The sequence below is a fragment of the Neodiprion virginianus genome, chromosome 2 (assembly GCF_021901495.1).
Source record: "Neodiprion virginianus isolate iyNeoVirg1 chromosome 2, iyNeoVirg1.1, whole genome shotgun sequence".
In the NCBI taxonomy this organism is placed as follows: Eukaryota; Metazoa; Arthropoda; class Insecta; order Hymenoptera; family Diprionidae; genus Neodiprion; species Neodiprion virginianus.
Window position 1 is genome coordinate 2772540 of NC_060878.1, and position 18936 is coordinate 2791475.

General features: G+C 42.5%; 1 protein-coding gene across 2 annotated transcripts in view; it reads right to left on the minus strand.

The window, feature by feature from the left end:
• Positions 1-18936, minus strand: part of LOC124298079 (discoidin domain-containing receptor 2) — a 108262-nt gene that overhangs the window by 48682 nt on the left and 40644 nt on the right. Inside the window, exons 2-3 of one of the 2 annotated variants that reach the window (XM_046749661.1) lie at positions 3531-3746; positions 760-862 (exon numbers count right to left, since the gene is read on the minus strand). In XM_046749661.1, coding sequence (XP_046605617.1) covers positions 760-862; positions 3531-3696 — 269 coding nt within the window. In that variant the 5' untranslated portion in view covers positions 3697-3746. Of the gene's footprint in view, positions 1-759; positions 863-3530; positions 3747-18936 lie in introns of those variants that run through there. The other variant, XM_046749662.1, reaches the window with a different exon arrangement.

Genomic DNA, 18936 nt, shown 5'->3' on the forward strand with positions numbered 1-18936 from the left:
AACACCCTGAAACATTTCCTGGTTTTCAAGGTGTGTAGCCACCCTGTTCCAATCTCGAGTGTTAAGTATAGTAATTTGAAGTTGGGCCGTGACCAAATTCTTTGAGGTATCCATACGCAATATCTAGGTATAGTATAACTGTATAAAAAAGGGTTGTGAAAGCGGTATTACAGGTCAGTGATTGGCCTGAAAAATTTCGTACCTCGTGCCTGTCTCGGAGCCGTTAACGCCCGGGAGCTTTCACCGTTTGGCAAAATACTGCTTTAATACAGATTTATTGCCGGTAAGAGCTCGGCCCCGCTTGCCTAATACAGGTATTATGCTGAGGCGAGCTTCGGGAATTTACACAAAATTGGGGGTAATTTGTAGGGCAGTCCTTCTTGGCTTCAGCTATACACACCGTGATGGTGGGGCGGAGGGGCTGGAGGGGGTGGATATATAAGGCTCTTCGAGCGCTCCCCGTGTGTATCTTGTAGTTTGGACCGTAATGACCCACCCCCTCTTCTTGTTTGTCTTGTTTCCTTTGTTGTTGCTTATACAGTTGCTTTCGGTTCCCGCGACCGTTATAACCGAAACCAGGTTGCAAATATCCGCCATCCGGCGGCCCTCCAAACGAGCCTCACTAGCGGTTTACACGATCGGTAAACATTCGGAGATACAAATGTGATAACAACCCTCGAGCGAACATACAAGCAAGGTCAGCAAGGGTGCAATCGCAGACGAACAAAAACTTGCATAAGTATAGTTTTATTTAATCACCTTGCGTGCTTCGGTCCGAGGCTTGGATCGTACATCGAACTTGCCGTGATGTCGTCGTCAGGAATTTCCCCATTTTCCATCCCCAGGGCCACGGTACATTGCCCTGCAATACACAAAAAAAAAAAAAAAAAAAAAAAAAAAAAGGAACAAAGAATTAGGTGACAGGAAATTCTATAACTTTGTAATTCTCTAACAATCAGTAATAATAATTCATACGTTAAAATTTCCGATAGTTGCACATAATACTATAAGTTCAGCAACTTCGTAACTTCGTTGAAGCAGCCATATGCGATTTAAAGACTTTTGAGAAGGTAGGTGACATATTCAGTCGAGTGAAGGTAACCACCGGGGCGCATTGTATAATCCAGCAGTGAATATAACGAGAGAACGAGAATTTATTCAAGTGACTAATTATTCCCTCTTTCTCTTCTAGAAATAAAAAATATAGAGCAGGAAAAGAGAGTGAAGGAGAGAGAGAGAGAGAGAGAGAGAGAGAGAGAAAGCAGACAATATGGCAAAAGGAGGACTGAAAATGGACGATAAAGTGAAAAAGAAAGAAAAAACGAACGAACAAAGTTATAAAAATTGCCCGGGCGGTAATTTCTCTTAGCGTTCAGGCCGTGTGATAAATTGGTGGCAGCGGTGGGATGCGGAGGTGCAGTGCACTCAAGTTACCGGCTCGCTACAATGCCTGGCTAGCTGGCTAGCTCGGGGGAAGTTTCAAAACTGCAGAATGCAGCCGTGGTCCCGGGATTAGTCGGAGCAGAACGAATCCTGTCCTGCAGCGAAGCGAGGGTAGCGGGGGAGGGGGGGGGGGGAAGGGGGATGGCAATAAGGGGATATAGGAGGAGGAACAGGGTGACTGGAAATGTTTCGGTCCAGGAGGAACGGTTGGAAGGCATTACGTAGTCCAACTTCCGGTACCCCCATGCGGCAGTCCATCGCGTTCCGTCGTTCCCGTGTCCTGTAACGAGTGCGTGCGTGCGTGTGTGTCTCTGTGTGTTCAAGTTACAACCCCTAATTCCTAAGGGCGCGGGAGGGGACGCGTGCACGTGTTTCACCCGGGAACCGTCGGAGTTAGGTGAGACAAACTGTGGAATGAGCAATGCGAAGCGCGTCCGTTCGATTGAAAAATTCATCAGTGAAGGGAGGCGCTGCGTGTGTGTTTTTTGTTTTTTTTATTTTTTTTTTCATCCACCTTTTTGAGCTCGGGATGCAGGTGGGGCTCTGTTCCCGTGTTAAACTATTCATTGGTGACGTATGCGCGTCCTTCCCCGGCGTGGTGAACGACGTCCGCAATTCGTCATTCCCACCGTTCGCGTTCCCTACTGCTGTTGGTTATTCGTTCGTTCTGTACCCCCCGTGTGTTATTGATTTCAACCCCGGTTTACGTGCTCCTCCAGCTTTTCGTGATTCTAGTATACTGGAAACCCTGCATAGTTAATTGACTCAGTTTGCTACAATTTAATCATACGGTACCGGATGCAATCGAAACGGTTCATCGACGATTATAAACTGCTGCTGAAACCGTTGTGTTTACGAATGTTTACTCGGGGGATGTTAACAACAAGGTATGAATTTTGCATCTTTGATTCGGCGTCCGATTTGATGTCACGTATCAAAGGTCGACCGAAGGTTCGTGTTATTATATGCATGAGTCTCAAAGTCTTCGATCATTTTGAAATACATGACACGTATCATCCGACGAGATGAGAAGGAATCTCTGGCATGTGACTAGGTAAAATGTAATTCGAATTGGAACTGTAAAATTAACACAGGTATACACAAAAAACGTGGTCTGTACCAAAGACTGGACCTAATAATTCTCATGTACTTTAACCTACTGAAATCGAATCCGGGGTTAGAAATGATTGAATTTACACCATTTTTTTTTTAATTTAATACGATATATGATGCTGATCTCCTTCATAGTAAATTTTCCGATTTTAAGGACGGTTTTTTTGATATTTGAAAAGAAAAAAAACGAAGTGTGTTCGATTATTTCTGATTCCGCGTTCTGATTCAGCACATCAAAATACATGGGAATTCATAGATCTAGTCTTTGGTACAAACCAGTTTTTTTTTTTGTGTGCCTGTGCAATTAACATTTTGACTATTCTATGTAGTTAATTTAACCATTATGCGCACAGTCAAGTTAACCATTTGTACAAGCCAACAGGTGTTTTTTTTTTTTTTTTTTTTTTTTTTATAACGTAGTTGAAAAATGGTCATTTCGACTAAACATCTCTCCGAGTGTGAGGACGAGAGATGGAAAAACGCGGTAGGAGGATTCCTCCGTTGGCTGGCAGTGTCACAGCGTGACTCGCTCCGGTTAATTAACTCTCGCGACGAAACCCGTGTAAAAGACGTGTAAAAAAGCCCGCGGTAGCAAGAAACAGACAAGGGTATGTATAATAATACCTGTACGCGTAGGTGTGTTCTAGAGGAGGAAGATGTGTAGGGTAGAATTTTGCAGAGGGTGCCCACTTGTCTGTTTCTCGGTTAAACGCCCGCGTTAAGATAGAATTGTTAATTCATCGTGCGGTTGACGTTTCATTTGCTGAATGTAGGTACACACAATGCCGACGAGTCACGGAAACTCGTCGACGCGTTGCAGTACACAAAGGACTCGACTCGGCTCGACGTATACTCCCAGTAAAATACCGGTAATTGCACGTCGGCACGGTACGAAGAAGCTCGGTGGTGGTGGTGGTGGTGTTGGTTCCTGGATGGAACTGGATGGGGTGCAGGGTAAAAATTTGAGAACTCACCGAGGTCTAGGGCCAGGGATTCAGGGACCCGCCCGATAAAGAGGAGGCCTAGAATCAGGATCAGGACGTCGCGAAGCTCAGGTGCAAGTTTCATCTTGCCGCCAAGCTGAGATTCAGCCATTACCCCCAGGCCTCGAAGGTCCTCATCGTAGGCAGAGGCGACCATCCGCCTCGGATCTGGGCTCCAACATGACTCCGACTGTAACTCCTCTTCACCTGGAACCAGAGGAAACACAGTGTCGGTCAGGTTAGTGGAGGAATCGTTGTTGCGGAGGCGATTGATGCCTGGATAACGACGCAAGCACAATCGTACTATCGCACCCTCACACCCTCACACCCTCGCACCATCACATCTCTCTCTTTGTCACTCACTATCTCTTCCAACGTCGTCACCCGGCAGTAGCTTTTCTGCGCGTTCGATGGCCCGTGCAAAGCAAACGAGCCCTACAACAAAACACACTCGAGTCTTCCACCCTCCTCTTCGTCCTCTCTGTCTGGGTGTCTGTCTCTCTGTTTGTCCTCAAAGATCCTCATGGCAGGCCCGTCTCTGTACCAGAAACACAATTTACAACGCGACGCGACGGGACGACGACGACGACGAAGACGACTCGGAGAGTAGGTTCATCATGTCCTTTGCCCGTTTCCACTGTGTGGGTTGGCGGATCGTTAGCGACCCTGCCGACGACTCGCCCCTCACTTGAGAGGAGACATTTTTTCACGAATATACATTCCTTACCCTACAAACCTACGTTACCGGACCACGAATCTTGGGAACGGTCCTGGCAATTCAGTAGGAATTTAACCCTTCCATTAAACAAGGGTCGGACAATTTTCACCAGTCCAATGGAAGAGGAAATGCTTTTTTGTACTATTATTAATCGTTTCGTCCCTACATATTTTAAATCATTATAAACTGATTTATTTCGATGTTGTACCTGCTACAGATGAGTGTTCAATCGAAGGGTTAAATTCGCAAGCTCATTCGTGAACTGCCAAGATATTATAAGCCGACCATTCTCATTTCATTAAGGGAGGTTTCGAAATGTCTTCCTCTTTTCATCAATACGTTATGCGTAAGATATTAAATATGGAATGTTGATATTTGGTATGCTTACTAAGCGGTCTTTATAAGATATTTTTTACTTTTCAACATTTCTTCTTCATTCTGGTTCAACTAATGAAGTCATTTGTTGTACACGTGCCTGTCAAATTTCTTAGCAAGCATGCGAGATATCAACATTCTATATTTCATATTTTTTCCATAAAAAATTGATAAAGAATGGAACGTAAATTTTTCGGCCCAGTAAAGTAGAAGCCCCTCTTCAAGAAACGGATCTAATTCCAATAATGTAGTCACAATTTCTCCCTCGACGATGAAAATTCAAAGTGTTAATCAACCGACTGAGACTAAACACCGGATGTACATTACAATTATTCTGCACTGATTAATCCCAGGGCAAGAAAGTCGATTGGCGCTGGCGGATTTTCCGCAGACAAAGGAGTGCACAGTAATTTATTGTTAAAGTCTTGACTGCGAGAAGTTTGTACCTAGTCTGAGTACTCGATGAATATTAATGTTTATACCGGGTGGCGAAACGGCTTCGAAGGTATCGCGTTTTAATCGCCATTTGGGAAATTAGTTTCGAGCGTGTGAACTTCACCGACCTTGAATACAGACTCGGGGATCCAGACCGCAACACTGAGCACAAAATCCCAGGTCCAACCTCAAGAAATTGTACTGCAAGAGCTTGTTGCTTCGGTCCAAACGGGGTTTCACAGCCGCTGATCGACGGAATTTCACGCGTAGAATCCTTATAGAAATTGGTTCCCGATCGAATTGTATGGATTTTGGAAGCCAAAGTGTCTGTAGGGTAAGTTGTTCAATGGTCGCTTTCAAAGGATCCCGCAGAATGCTTATGGATACTGGCTGCCGGTTAAATTGGCCGGATTTTCAGTATATTCTAGTACATGTTCTCCCGATTAAAAGTTCTCATGGTCACATTTCCCAAAAATCAATAGTTTTCGAGATACAGGCTTCGGAAGAAAGGTGTCCAGATTTTTTGATATCTATGGACTTGGTGATTTTTGTAAATTATAAAGCTGCAAGGGGACGCGAAATCAAACAAATCACTCAAAAAACTGCTCGGTCGATTCTCGAAGATAGAAAGGAAGATGTGATCGATTCCATCGACGCGTTGATTCCATCCACGAACCCGCTGGTTTACCGGAAGGAGGTGCAACGTCGGATTTCTCACGAAGAACGAGACCCTCCGACTCTTGCAACAATCGACTTGTCCTGTTTTTCACGCGTCTGCGTGAACATGAGAACTTTTTGACTCGGGAGGATATGTACTATACTACATACTGGAAATCCAGCCAATTCAACCGGGAGCCAATTTCCATAAGGATTCTGCGAAGTCCAAAGAGACGTTGCGAGATTTTCTCCAGCTTGATTCCTCGCTCGTCTAATGGATAATTTTCACCCTCCCCCGAAGCGTTATAATCCTGAAGCTTACTCCAAGTTTTAATTTCGCTCTGAATTTCGGAGTGCCTGTCAAGTCCGCCTTTTATAGCAATCAAAAGTTGTTTTCCCCACTCTGTCTCTCCTTCCTTTTCACTTACTTCCCCGTTCCTCTATTCACGCCGTTTTTATTTCCGATGAAAAATACTCTAACAAATCTGCACCTTTGACATTTGTCATCCCGCTTTTGCTCTCGAGGCTGAAGCACTAATAGAAGAAGAAGAAGAAGATAAAAAAAACGACCAAGACGATGACGAAGGTCGGGATGAGGTGCGTTGATTACTGTAGACTGGATGGAAGGTGGAAGGTGGAAGAGGAGGGCGGGGGTTAAACTTTGGCTGAAATGTGAAAGGAATGTTTCTTCCGCTGATTTTCCTACGACCTATTGTCTACCAAGGAATAAAACGAACGGTCGACAATGGCCGAGAATCCGAACGAATATTATCATTACACTGTTTTTTTTTACTCTCTCTCCCATTTTCTCTTCTCCTTCGTATTATCTTTCATCAACTTTCCACCAGATACTTCTCCTCACCGTCATCTTACGTCCCGTTAAAGTAAATCGACTCATTTGCACAACGTTTTCCCTCACCTCATATTACATTTTCTTGGCTCTAATTTCAAGGAAGTTCTTGTCAAAATAACTGCGCAAAAACAATTAGTGTTAACGTTTAACCCCGATAAATTTGACGACAAAATCTTGAATGCGTTTAAAGATTAGTCGACAACAAAGCTGTTCGACTTAATTATTAGGTAAAATACAGAGAGTGCGGAAATGTAGAGGAAAATTGAAGCGGCGTGTTTGTCTTCTTGATCTTAATTCTCTTCTATTTTTGAATTAATAATCACTACCGAGGGAAAAAGCGAGGACAGCATTTCTTGAGCGACGAGTAACCGAGCGAAGAAAACGGAAGGAGATATTTCTGAGCGTCTCGGGGCGCGGCGTTGCTTGTTTGCATTACATCTTTTGCAGCTAGCTCTCGAATAAGAAAAGTTTATTTCCTGCAAACAATTTCCCCCGCAACGTTGGGAAAGGCATGTATACCCAGGTTCGGATGGTAGTTGGGTAGTTCGATATAGCTCCAGCTATAACCTACACCGCCAGCTTCTCTCCTTCTCATTCGTCTTCTCCTTCTTCCCAGATCTTAATTAAATTACTAACAATGTTTTCCCAGACGAAGAATTGCGATGAAATAACTTCGCAAAGACGCCTCTACGGTGCCATCGAGAATCTCGTCTAATCTAAATGAGCGAGCGGTTTCTCATTCTGCTACCTATAAAAAGAAAATTACCTTGCAGTCTCTCTCTCTCTCTCTCTTTATCTCTCTTTTTCTACACCCATCTTTTTCCATCCTTCCCTTGGCTGCTGCTGCTGCTGCTGCTGCTACCGCAGAATAGATTTGCCCCTTTGTGATATGCGACCTTTTAATTTGGCTCGAGTTTGTACAGCTTCGCAACACGATTCTCGGGTTAATTTATCACCTGCACTGCTCGGATCTAGAATCGAATGAAACTGATTTAACATTCAATTTTGTTTTTCGTTTTTCCCCCTCCCTCCCTCTCACAACTTTCCGACTCTCCCTGACCGACTAATTCCATTACCTGAACGTTAAATTCGAGGGAAAATTCACAAATTTCAACATCGTTTATACGAGGGTCCGAAACGACAAGTTTACACCGTTATAATGTACATTACGAGTTTTAACAAACATACTGAAAAATGAATTTTCCGCGAGACACGCTTTGACGAGTGGCTAAAATTAACACGCATTTTACTGACACGTGGCGTGGTTTGCACATTGAGAAAAGAGTTTATTTACTGTTAACAAGCGTACATTTCGATATGGCGTAATAAATGTTTCGTTATTGTTGTCAAATTTTAATTCAACCAAATGTGACTGGTTAACTATTAACAAACTCCTATCGATCATTATTTGACTCAACTATAAGGACCCCGTAGAATCCTACTGAAAATTCATCCAATTCGACCGAGAGCCAATTTCCGTAAGGATTGTACGGGTTCCTTTGATGACAATACCAAAACATTTATTTCGCCATATCAAAATATACGTTTTTTAACAGTAAATAAATTCTTTTCACAGTGCAATGCGTTCGCATGACAAATTGCGAGGCTGAAAAGCCTTTCTCGAAAACTATCTCTCTCTCTCTCTCTCTCTTTCTCTTTCTCTCTTCTCGTTCCTCGCCCTCTCTAATCGCGTTTAATAATGCATTTGTAGCCGGCTTTGCGGCCGCCGTTCGAACGGAATTACCGGAGTTGCAATTAACGGTTGATTATCGCCACAGTTCGTAGGCACTAAGCCTTATTCGAGCTGTGCGTCGTCGTGTCCCGTCGGTGGATATTTTTTCCGAAAATCCTGCTGCAGGCTGTACCATTGAATTATAGAATACAAGATAATCCGAAACGTGTTAATGATCGGCATTCAACCGGCACGATCCGCTGCGGACAAACGGACCCAAAACACGTTGGATTTCCGCCAATCGGCTGCAGCGCAATTAACAGAATTCAACGGACTCGATTGCTCGCCGGCTCTGCAACCGCTGCATAAATGATTCGACCCTGCGTTATAGATGTCCCACTGTTGCGGGGCTCCGAGTTAATCTCCATTCAGCACGAATCGCGGATGCGTTTTCCGTCCACGCATGCCGGCCGCAGAAGCAAACCGTCTGACAATCAGCTGAGAAATGCGCGAGGTCGTTGCCAGTTTTACCTCGTTTTTCCTCTTTTATTGAGGCCCTTGCGTTGAACTTCCCGTTTCTCTATTTTCGTAGAGAAAAATAAGGTGTTGTAATCATACTGAAAATGAAAAGTTGAGCTTTTACTGGATCTCCATGTTTTGAAGTTTAGAGAACCACGACCAATCATTTTTAAATGGACGTCTCTGTGCGCAGATGTACGTTATCAATTTATTTGTCCGACGATATCTCGAGGACGAGTTACTAAAATTCAATAATTTTGGTCTCAATCGACGCGGCTTTTCCGAACTTAGAACCGGTTAGATTTTGGTTTTGCCTGGTTTGGTACTAATTTAAGTATTTAAATAATAAAATTCCAAAAAATTGAATAAAAATGACGATATCTTACGGATGGATGAATGGATTTGAATGAGAATTGGTACCGTGAAGTTTTTTGGCTCACTAATCGCGAATCTGAAGTCAGATTGTGAAATCGAAAATGGCGATCTAATACGATGGAAAGAGATCTAAAAATATTCCGATTTTCGTAGAAATTGTTAGGCGGAGGTTTTTTGGATCACCGATAACGAATCCAAGATCAAACTTCCAAAATTTGTAACGGTGTGTCCATTATAGTGGTTAAAAATAAGAAAAAATCCAAAGGCCTTAAAATCGTTAATCACGAATCTGAATTTGTAGTTCGAAATTCGAATTGGATATCATTCTTTTTTTTTTTTCTCTATGAACTTGGAACCTGCAGTGTGAGGACGGGAAGTTGGAGGGCTGGCTGATGGCCAGTCTAAAGCCGCTTGTTCTTTCAAGAAGAAAAACCGCATGTCGCATGATTTGCGAATTTACGAAGCGGAAAATGTCCACTTTCGGATCTTGGGCGATTATGGCGTTACATAACGAATTTAGGTGGCGAAAAATGAAAGGCGGAAACGGGATGAGACGAGAGTCGCGCGATAATTCATCAGCTTAACGCGTATTTTATTCAAGTTGAGCTCGGCGAATTACCGGGACATTAATCAGCCTCGCGAGAGTCTTTTATACCTGTATATGTAATGCGTCATGAAAATTCGTAACAGCGGAAACGGGGGTTTGCAGGGATAAACTGAAACACTTTGAGAACCCCGTAATATTAGAGGGCACGAAATAAGCGATCGAACGAGCCATTTCAGTTTCGGGATATGGGAATTACGCTATGACACGTGATTCCCGAACATTTGCACGGACTAGCGGGCGAAAAATACCAATTTGTCAAGGTGCGGGTAAAGCGGAGCGAATCTACGCCGTCCGAAAAATTGAGGGGGGAGAAAAAACCATCCGACATTGGAAATAGACGGGAAACACTAAATCCTACAACATAATACACGCCGCTTTTCCGCCCCCAGCCGAAGGGGATCGGCTGAAAATGTTTCACCAAAATGATTCCCACATTTTTGCGTCAAGATCTTCCTCCCATTTTTCTTACAAGTATCACGTGATAAGGAAGATTTATCGTTCGTCGATTGCAAAGTGAAAATATTGTTTTTCCACAATTATTCATTATTTTTAGATAGGTACACTATTTTTTATCACACTAACAACGATTCTTGTTATCTACATGTCTCAGTTTTTTCGCACCCCAAAATCTTCAGATTTCTTATAATTATAGAGGTTTTCACTAACGGTCACACACTAAAAAAACATTTTTTCACCAGTCTTGCCTCAAAATCGCAAAATTCTTCGCCATTTCTTGTCTCTCGTGATAAAAAGTACAGGTCAAAATGTACTGTCATACAACGCGAGCACGTTTTCCGCACAAAAAGTAACATTCTCTATGACGGTCGAGTGAGTGTGCGAATGCGCATGCGCGGAGTGCGGAACAGACCACTTTTAAGTCCTAGGAGTTGAAAGTGGTCTTTTCCGCACTCTGCGCATGCGCTGTAGTGAAAAAAAATCTGACATTACGCGACCCTAACCTCAGTTTCGTGCTTGATGAAAAAACGTGTAACATACTCTTGTTATATAAAAAATCGTGCGCAACAAGGAAGCAACGGACTTTTCGGGTCGCGTATTTTCAATATTGGCCTTCGGCTCACCTACGAATCATATTGCAAACTTACGCTCGGCCCAAAAATACCGAGTTTTCCCCCTTGTTACACAACATACGATTTATCCAACGATGATCCGGGATCTCGCCCAAGTTTTTTTGCAGCACCATTCCTGACACCCGTGACTACTGCAGTACTTTAGACACGTCGCAAGACGGTCATTACTCACATGCAAATATACCGGAGGCGAAAGTTGATGTCCGCCACTTTGAGGTAATACGATTCTGCGAAATTTCCTATACCTGTCCAGAATACGCGTTTTGCACTCCGGAGTCTCGTCTCTTCGGAGTTAAAAAATCGAAGGTTCTTCCGACAATTTTTACATTTTTCGCTCCAGCGGATTTCTATGTATATACCTATAGGTATATGAGTGGCATGATTATTCCACGTCATTTGGTTTTCGCGAATCCAAAACTCTCCTTCAGAGCGAGAGAGAGAGAGAGAGAGAGAGAGAGATACTAGGGTCCGAATAAAAACTTGTTAAACTCCTACTTCCCGCTTTTCGCATCGTTCGTTTATACGGGGTTAATGGGCGGGTTTCAGGGTCCTCCTCAAATGGTCTCGAAGAAACGTTGAGCCTAAAGTAAGTTCTCGACTTAGTTTCTATCGCCGTTGGGATCGCGGGGTGACCCATAGAAACCCCCGCAAATTCCGATCCCAGTTTTCCCACATTGCGGTGCGTTGTTTCTCCCTCGTTCTATAACAGCGGCCGGTGGATTCCATTGAAAGACAAAAAGGCAACGTTCCTCGGGGGGAAAGAAGGGAAATAAGAAGAGAAAGGAAAAGTATTGAGACAAAAAGAAAAAAAAAAAAAAAAATTGAAAGAAAGAAAGAAAAAGAAAAAGAAAAACCAACGCGTCGACAGATTCCTCTCGCTGCACGGTCAAACCGAGAGGCAAAACTGGCAGGTGAACGGGATACGAATATTGTCGAAGGGCCGAAGGGGGCACGTCGGGTGGTTTCAACCCCCCCCCCCTCAAGAAGCTCTGTATTCCCGGCATGAACGCGAACACTCAATAGTGTGCTTTAGAAAAATTCGTGACGGAACTGCTAATGCCCGGAGTACAATTTACGTTATTAAATCGGCAGAATGGTCGGAGCGTAGCGCCGCTCGAGCCAGTCGAGTGCTTTCTTACTTTCTCGCCCCCTCGCGATTCTCTTTTCCCAACCCAGCGCCCCCCCCCCCCCCCCCCCCCCCCCCCCCCCCGCCCCCGGCGAAATCACATATATATGTATACAGCGCTTTTCTTACGATAAAATTTACACTCGCCCGGCTCTCTTTCACCCTTCGACATAATGCATATACAGGTGTGTGTATATATATATATATACATATGTACATACATACATACATACACATATAACGTGTATTATACACAGGGATAGGAAAAATCGCAAACAAATTACCTTTTACGGAAATCGAAAAAAATTTGCCGAAGATAAGAAGAGATGAGGTGTAATCTTGATTGCGGAAACTTGCTATACCTCATGTTCGCGATTAGGGACAATCGTATGAACCTTCTTTCTCTCCTCCTCCCTCCACTCATTCAATCGCTCTCTCTCTCTCTCTCTCTCTTTCTCTCTTTTATTCCGCGGCTATCTCCGCCCTCGCTCTGTCACAACTCACGACGACGATGCCTCGCCGTTTGCTTATCGTCAAATGAATACGGCGACAACCCTCTTTTTCCTTAGGCTCTCCTCCACTTTCATTCACATGAAACAGATTTAACGTTCCCCTGTGTTGTTTGTATAACCATTATTTGCCACGTGCGGACATAATTCTTACGTATCAACGTGATACTGGATTATTCCGTGCAGGAAATATTACGTGAACGAGCAATTTAGCGTTGGGTTGAATCTACCTATATTTATGAAACTCAGGGTACATTTTACTGAATCAGCCTGCGTTTATGCAATCCGGTGTAAGGTTTGTCTGAATCAGCCTGTATTTATGCAATTCAGGGTAGATTTAACCTGAATCAGCCTGAAATTATGCAATTTGAGGTACATTTCGTCTAAATCCGCCCGCATTTATGCAATTCGGAGTACATATAGGCTAAATCAGCCTCCATTTATATAATTCAAGGCACATTCAACATGACTTATCCCGAATTTTTGTAATTCAGAATACATTTTACAGATCGAAAAATTTGCCTCGTGGTCCACAATTATTCAAGTATGTATTGAAGAATCGACCAATCGTAAACAATGTGACAAATATAAACCAATGAAATGTATCCCAAGTTGCACAAATGCAAGTACATTCCAGTAAATCTATCCCTGAATCGCATCAATACAGACGGATTTGGCCTGTGTGAAATTGTCCATGTAACAGTTCTGATGAAAAAAAAAAAAAAAAAACAAAACTCGACGCAACCTTTGTTACCCCGAAAAACATGCGAATTGGCCGAGTATCGATTTGCTTTAGGATTTCCCCTCCGTTTCCCGACACCAAAGCTGTTGACATTATTTTTCGTTGGTCCAAAAATTCAAGTATACACAGACATCGCGTAAAATTCTCAAGCCAGTATCGATCACATTCCTTGAATTTATTAGGTATCTCAGGTAAATGAAAATTCGCTAAGATATAATATAAACAATATTATTCCACGTGTTTGTGTAAACATGTCGTTAAAAATTTTACGAGATCATAAATAAATTCCTCATTTATCATATCATCATCTTACAATTTCCCCCTTCACCGACTTGATCCCAGCTCTTCATGCACTTGATTCGCAAATCTCGTTGACCCAATTGCGAATGATCGTCGAGGCGGCTAATACGGCGATAAATAATCGGTCGAAAGAAAACCTAGGGGAGGTAATGAGGTGAGGGGAAGAGAGGCGGAAGTGGGCGGTGAAATTAGGATCCGGGGGATCGGGAATATATATTATATACACATCTATATACAACCCAACTATACACCAGCAATTCTACACGAGTTGGGAGCGGTGACAGTTTTAATATCGTAAACATTTTCCTTGGGAATGAAATAATTGCGTGCTTTGTTGGCCGGAATGCCTTTATGCTTTTACGCGGGCCGTTCTCTCTCTTTCCCTCTCTCGCTTGGATCCGTTGTAGCTGGTTGTGTACGTACAGAGGGTATACACCTACACACCATCATACACCCACACACACAAATACCTATACATGCGTAATGTGTAGCTGTGCGACTCTACACGTGTTCCCTCAGGAGAGGATACGCGGGGTCCTGGAAAGATCGCTACGAGCAAATTCCTCTCCTTGTGTATGGTATACGAAGGAAGACCCTTCTTGCAAAGGATACAATCGATGCCTACGAGGAAGGGTTCTGCATATTTTACCTTACCCTTATCCCCGCCATCCCCTCTGTTCTTCCAACCCCCCCCCCCCCCCCCCTCCGCTCCTCATCCCGCCGCTGCCCTTTATTTTCTAAGGATTCCCGGTTTTCTTCGACCTTCTGCAGTAATTTTTATATTCTGATCCCTGCGCAAGGAGATGCCATTTCGATTTTTGCCTTATTATAATAATAATAATTATTATCATCATTATTATTATTATTGTTATTGTTATTATATATTTGGTAAACTCTTGAGATTGCTATAAAAATTTCCGGGACCATGCGAATATTGTGTTGAATTCTATCAAGCCGAGCGTGGACTCGGTTATACATATACCTATTATTACTTCATCCTAACATCACTGTAAATAAATCGTCGTTTTTTTTTTAACGCTTTTTAATCAGTTATTATAGGGGTAATGTGTAGCATAATGTGTAAAGTCTGCAGGGTGTTTGTTCGAAATAAATTGATGAAGATGAAGAATAAAAATATAAATAAACAAGCAATTGAACGGACAAACATATGAATAAACAGCAATGTTTTTTCAACGCGGGAATCGTCCTATTATCTCTGTAGCGAGAGAAAGAAAGAGAGAGAGAGAGAGAGAGGCCTGGAGCATGCGTTGTTGAATTTTTACGTGATACTGTCGTGCCAAACACAGTGAAAACAGCGAGTGAGAGAGGGAGATAGATGAATAACAAAAAGAAAAAAAAAGAAAAAACGAAAAATGAATAAATTAATTTAGACGAGTACATAACGCTCGTGTCACGCGGTCTGGTTATCTCTGAAATTCAGATCTCAGCGGGAATTCCAATTGTAGCGAATGAATGTAGATACGTACAAATATGTATTTCCCACTGGGTGTGCGATATAGTGTAGTATGTATGGATGTGTGTATGTATGTGTGTACATACATACGAAGTTGTTACATCAAAATGACGAATTATAAGCGGAAGGCGCGTGGGAGTGAAATAACGACGTTACCAATTTCGGCAAGTAACGTAATATATAATACATATTATATAGGCGTGAAAAAATAAAAAAAAAAAAAAAAGAAAAAAAAAAAAAGATCCGACTTGAATAGAATAAGGGATGTGAATGAAATTCACACGTGCCGCGGGTTAATAAAGGGGGAAACACCGAAAAAAAGGGTAATGAAAGAAAGGAGATGAGATAAAAAAGAAAAAATGTTTTAAAAAAAAGTAATTATTCAAACACGTGTGTTTCGCGCTGTTCCAGATTTGATTATCTCTTACTTTTTTTTTTTTTTTCATCTTTTGAAGGGTGCAGGCTCTTCACGATTCGTTACGTCCAACGTTATCCTTTTTTTACATTCCCTACATGCAATTTAACTGTCAATATTATACTAGATTTAACCGAAAAAATAAATCTGAGTTTCTTCAACTTTGCGCAATGTAATCGATGAGTAGGCGTGTTGTGTAAATAATGTCAATTCGTTGTGAGTTCGATTTGGAAAATTCCAAGACTTCGCCTCGTGTTCCATTAAATCGCAGAGATATCTCGTCGTCCACGTGCAAAAACGGAACGTTGCAGCTCGAGCTGCCGGAACGGGTTTCCGGATCCCGGACGATGCAGGTGTATACACATACAATATACGTACATATGATATTACATAAATTTTTGGGTGCCCCGGTCGTCGCAGCAGCATCGGTGCTATAATATTGATCCTGCATGGGTATACCAGCCGATGCACCGCTTTCCGAATCCAGGCTGCACTGCGTAGCGTATCGGAAAGTGCAGTAGAAATTCGCGCTCGAACGAGCAGTGCTTCTACAGTATAGTTAATAGTATATATTTGCACTACGTACCGAGCCTCAGATTCGCGAAAGTGAATATTTTATTTGAAGCAATAACAACCGTATACCGAAATAAATGTAAAAATCGGAATTAGAATGGTTACGGTGTTATAATAATAATTATTGTTATTCAATTGCTCGTGAATATTCGTCACTTTTCGCTTGTCAGTCGAGGTTTGATGGATTCCCGTACGCCGATGGAGTTCAGCCTGCATTTATGCAATTCGGCGTACATTTTGTCTGAATCAGCCTGCATTTATGCAATTCGGGGTACATTTTGTCTGAATCAGCCTGCATTTATGCAATTCGGGGTACATTGAACCTGAATCAGCCTACACTTACGCAATTCAGAGTACGGTTTGTGTTCTTGTTATTCAATCGCTCCCGTATATTTGGCAGTTTTCCCTCGACAGTCGAGATTTGATAGAGTCACGTACGCGATGGAATTCAGCGAAGAAAAAGAGTCGGAGAACAAAGAAAGAGAGAGAGAGGGAAAGAGAAAGCGAGAGACTTGAGATTTGAGAGACTGCACATGGGGATGATTTCACGAAGCGAAGTTTAACCGAGACGATTTCAACCCATCCAGCTTCTCCTTCTCCTCATTCTCTTAGCGTTTCCCGATCACTGCATCGCGTGTGTTTTCTGCTGAATCAGTGGGTAGGAAGGCACGAGCCGAGCCTCGAGGCCCCGAAGGGATGCCGGAGAGCCGGGACTCGCTATCTAATACGCGAAATTATGGGTGGCACACCCGGGCGTACAATACCCCCTGCGAACAATCGTATAAGTCAGACTCACGTCGAATAATAACCTATGGAAACCGGGAACGCCGCCCCGCAGCATCACGTTTGTTAGAAACTGAAGCGTGCACAGAGATACGAAGGCGAGAGACGGCGAGGGGCGAAGAGGGGAGAAGAGGAGAGGGAGAGAAAGGGCTTCTCCGACTTATCGATAAGTGGATGTAGTCGCATGGCACCTGCGTCCGTAGAACCGGCTGCATGAGAGGGTTGACAAAATTTTCAAACTCACGATTTTCGATAAACAATCAACCAGTCCCGAAAAATTGTCGTTGTACTCCGTCGGGATATGTTTAGCCTGAATAAGCCTGCATTTATGCAATTCAGCGTACATTTTGTTTGAATCAGCCTGCATTTATGCAATTCGGAATACATCTTGTCTGAATCAGCCTGCATTTATGCAATTCAGAGTACATTTTGTCTGAATCAGCCTGTATTTATGCGATTTAGAGTATCGATAAAACAGTATCAAAAAATTCTCGTTATACGCGAAGTGATGATACGTGTTTGTAATGAATTTGTGTTTGCTGGGTGGTTGCGAAATTATAACGAATCTTTCGTGACAAGAAGATTTTGCGACGATTTCGCTCGGGGCATCTGATCAGTTTCAAGTCGAAATCGGGTCGTCCTTTTTCGGGTTATTGTCGATCAAAAAAAAAGTCATTTTTGTTAATGAATTTGGAATAGTGAGCCCGTGATCTAATCAGTTCCAAGTAGGAAGAATCTAGAATTATCAAAGTTCATGTATTTTTTTTCTCAAGATATCGTCGGACAAAGAGTCAATTATATTGGGTAGAAGAAGTAAAAAAAAAAAACACACACACACAAACACTAGCATTTATGTAAAAATGAATTTCAAAACCTGAAGTTCGAGTGAAAATTTGATATTGAAGTTGATCTGCAATGAATCTGCATTATTTATATAATAGCTAACTTACCTTTGACGCATATTATTCTCATGTCATGTCGTATGCTTGAAAAAAAATTGAAAAAAGGCTCTTATGTAATAAAGGTTTAAATTTTGTTCTGTTCTAAAAAAGTGGAATTCAAATATTCATCTCCGCGACTAATTCCTACGAGAATTTCGAACCTGAACGAAAATACTAATTTTTTTTTCTTCAAGTACAGAAAAATAAAGCTCAACAACATTTTTTAATTATTCACTGTGCTGATGTAACAATAATAATCTGCAGGAAATGAAAAAAAAAAAAAAAAAAAAAAGTTGAAAAGAAGGCGTAAGTGGCGGGTTTCTCGGCACCGCGAAGAAACCGTTCTCATCGCAACGGAGGATATTCGGGGTAACTCGGTGACGACTCGAGGGAGGTTCCGAGGTCGAAACGTGCGGTCCCCACGAGTAGAATTGGCGGAAAGAAAGGATCATCGTAGGCGGTAGGAGGACGTCTACCGGGGGTGAAATGAATAGAAATTGACTCCTCGGAATGAGGTAAAGGGGAAAAAGGGGCAGGAGGGAGGGGGGGGGGGGTCGTGAAGTCCCTCGGCGAGCGGACCAAACCGGTCAACCAGTAGCCACAACGGGTAAAACCGGAAGTCCTCTAATCCCGTTTAGGACACTGTGGCGTAGAAAATTCCCTCCGTCGATCAGGAGCTAATTCCACCTTCGGGAAATTCAACGTTTTCGAGAAAGTCTGTGTGCCTAGATCATAGTAAAAAAAAAAAAAAAAAAAAAACATCGACTCTCTATTTTCGACCGCTGGATATCCGGCAGCTATTGCGGGGACCGGAAAGTGATATTAGGGAGGACACATATATCCCTAAGTCTAAAGGATTCGTGTAAGAAGTTTGTAGTAACGATAGCAACACTTATAAAATTATATTCAAAACGATTGGTTGACTCTTTCAGTCAAGCAATTCGCTTGTTTTTCATTTTAATTTTTTTTTGTTTTCGGCACGGAAGTGAAATTATACGTTACATATCTGTTTTTCGACGCTCAATGCGATTCTGACGTCAAGAATTTATTGAAACTGAAAACAACCCCTAAGACGGGGTAAAAATGGGGGTGAATTATTAATATTGCTTCAGATAGTGTTCTTCAATGAGATTTATATGAATGTTTATTTTAAGACGGCACGATTTTAGGGTGAGAAGAGCTGCGACCCTCGATACTATCAATAAGCACCCCCAAGGAGGGTGAAAACTACCCTT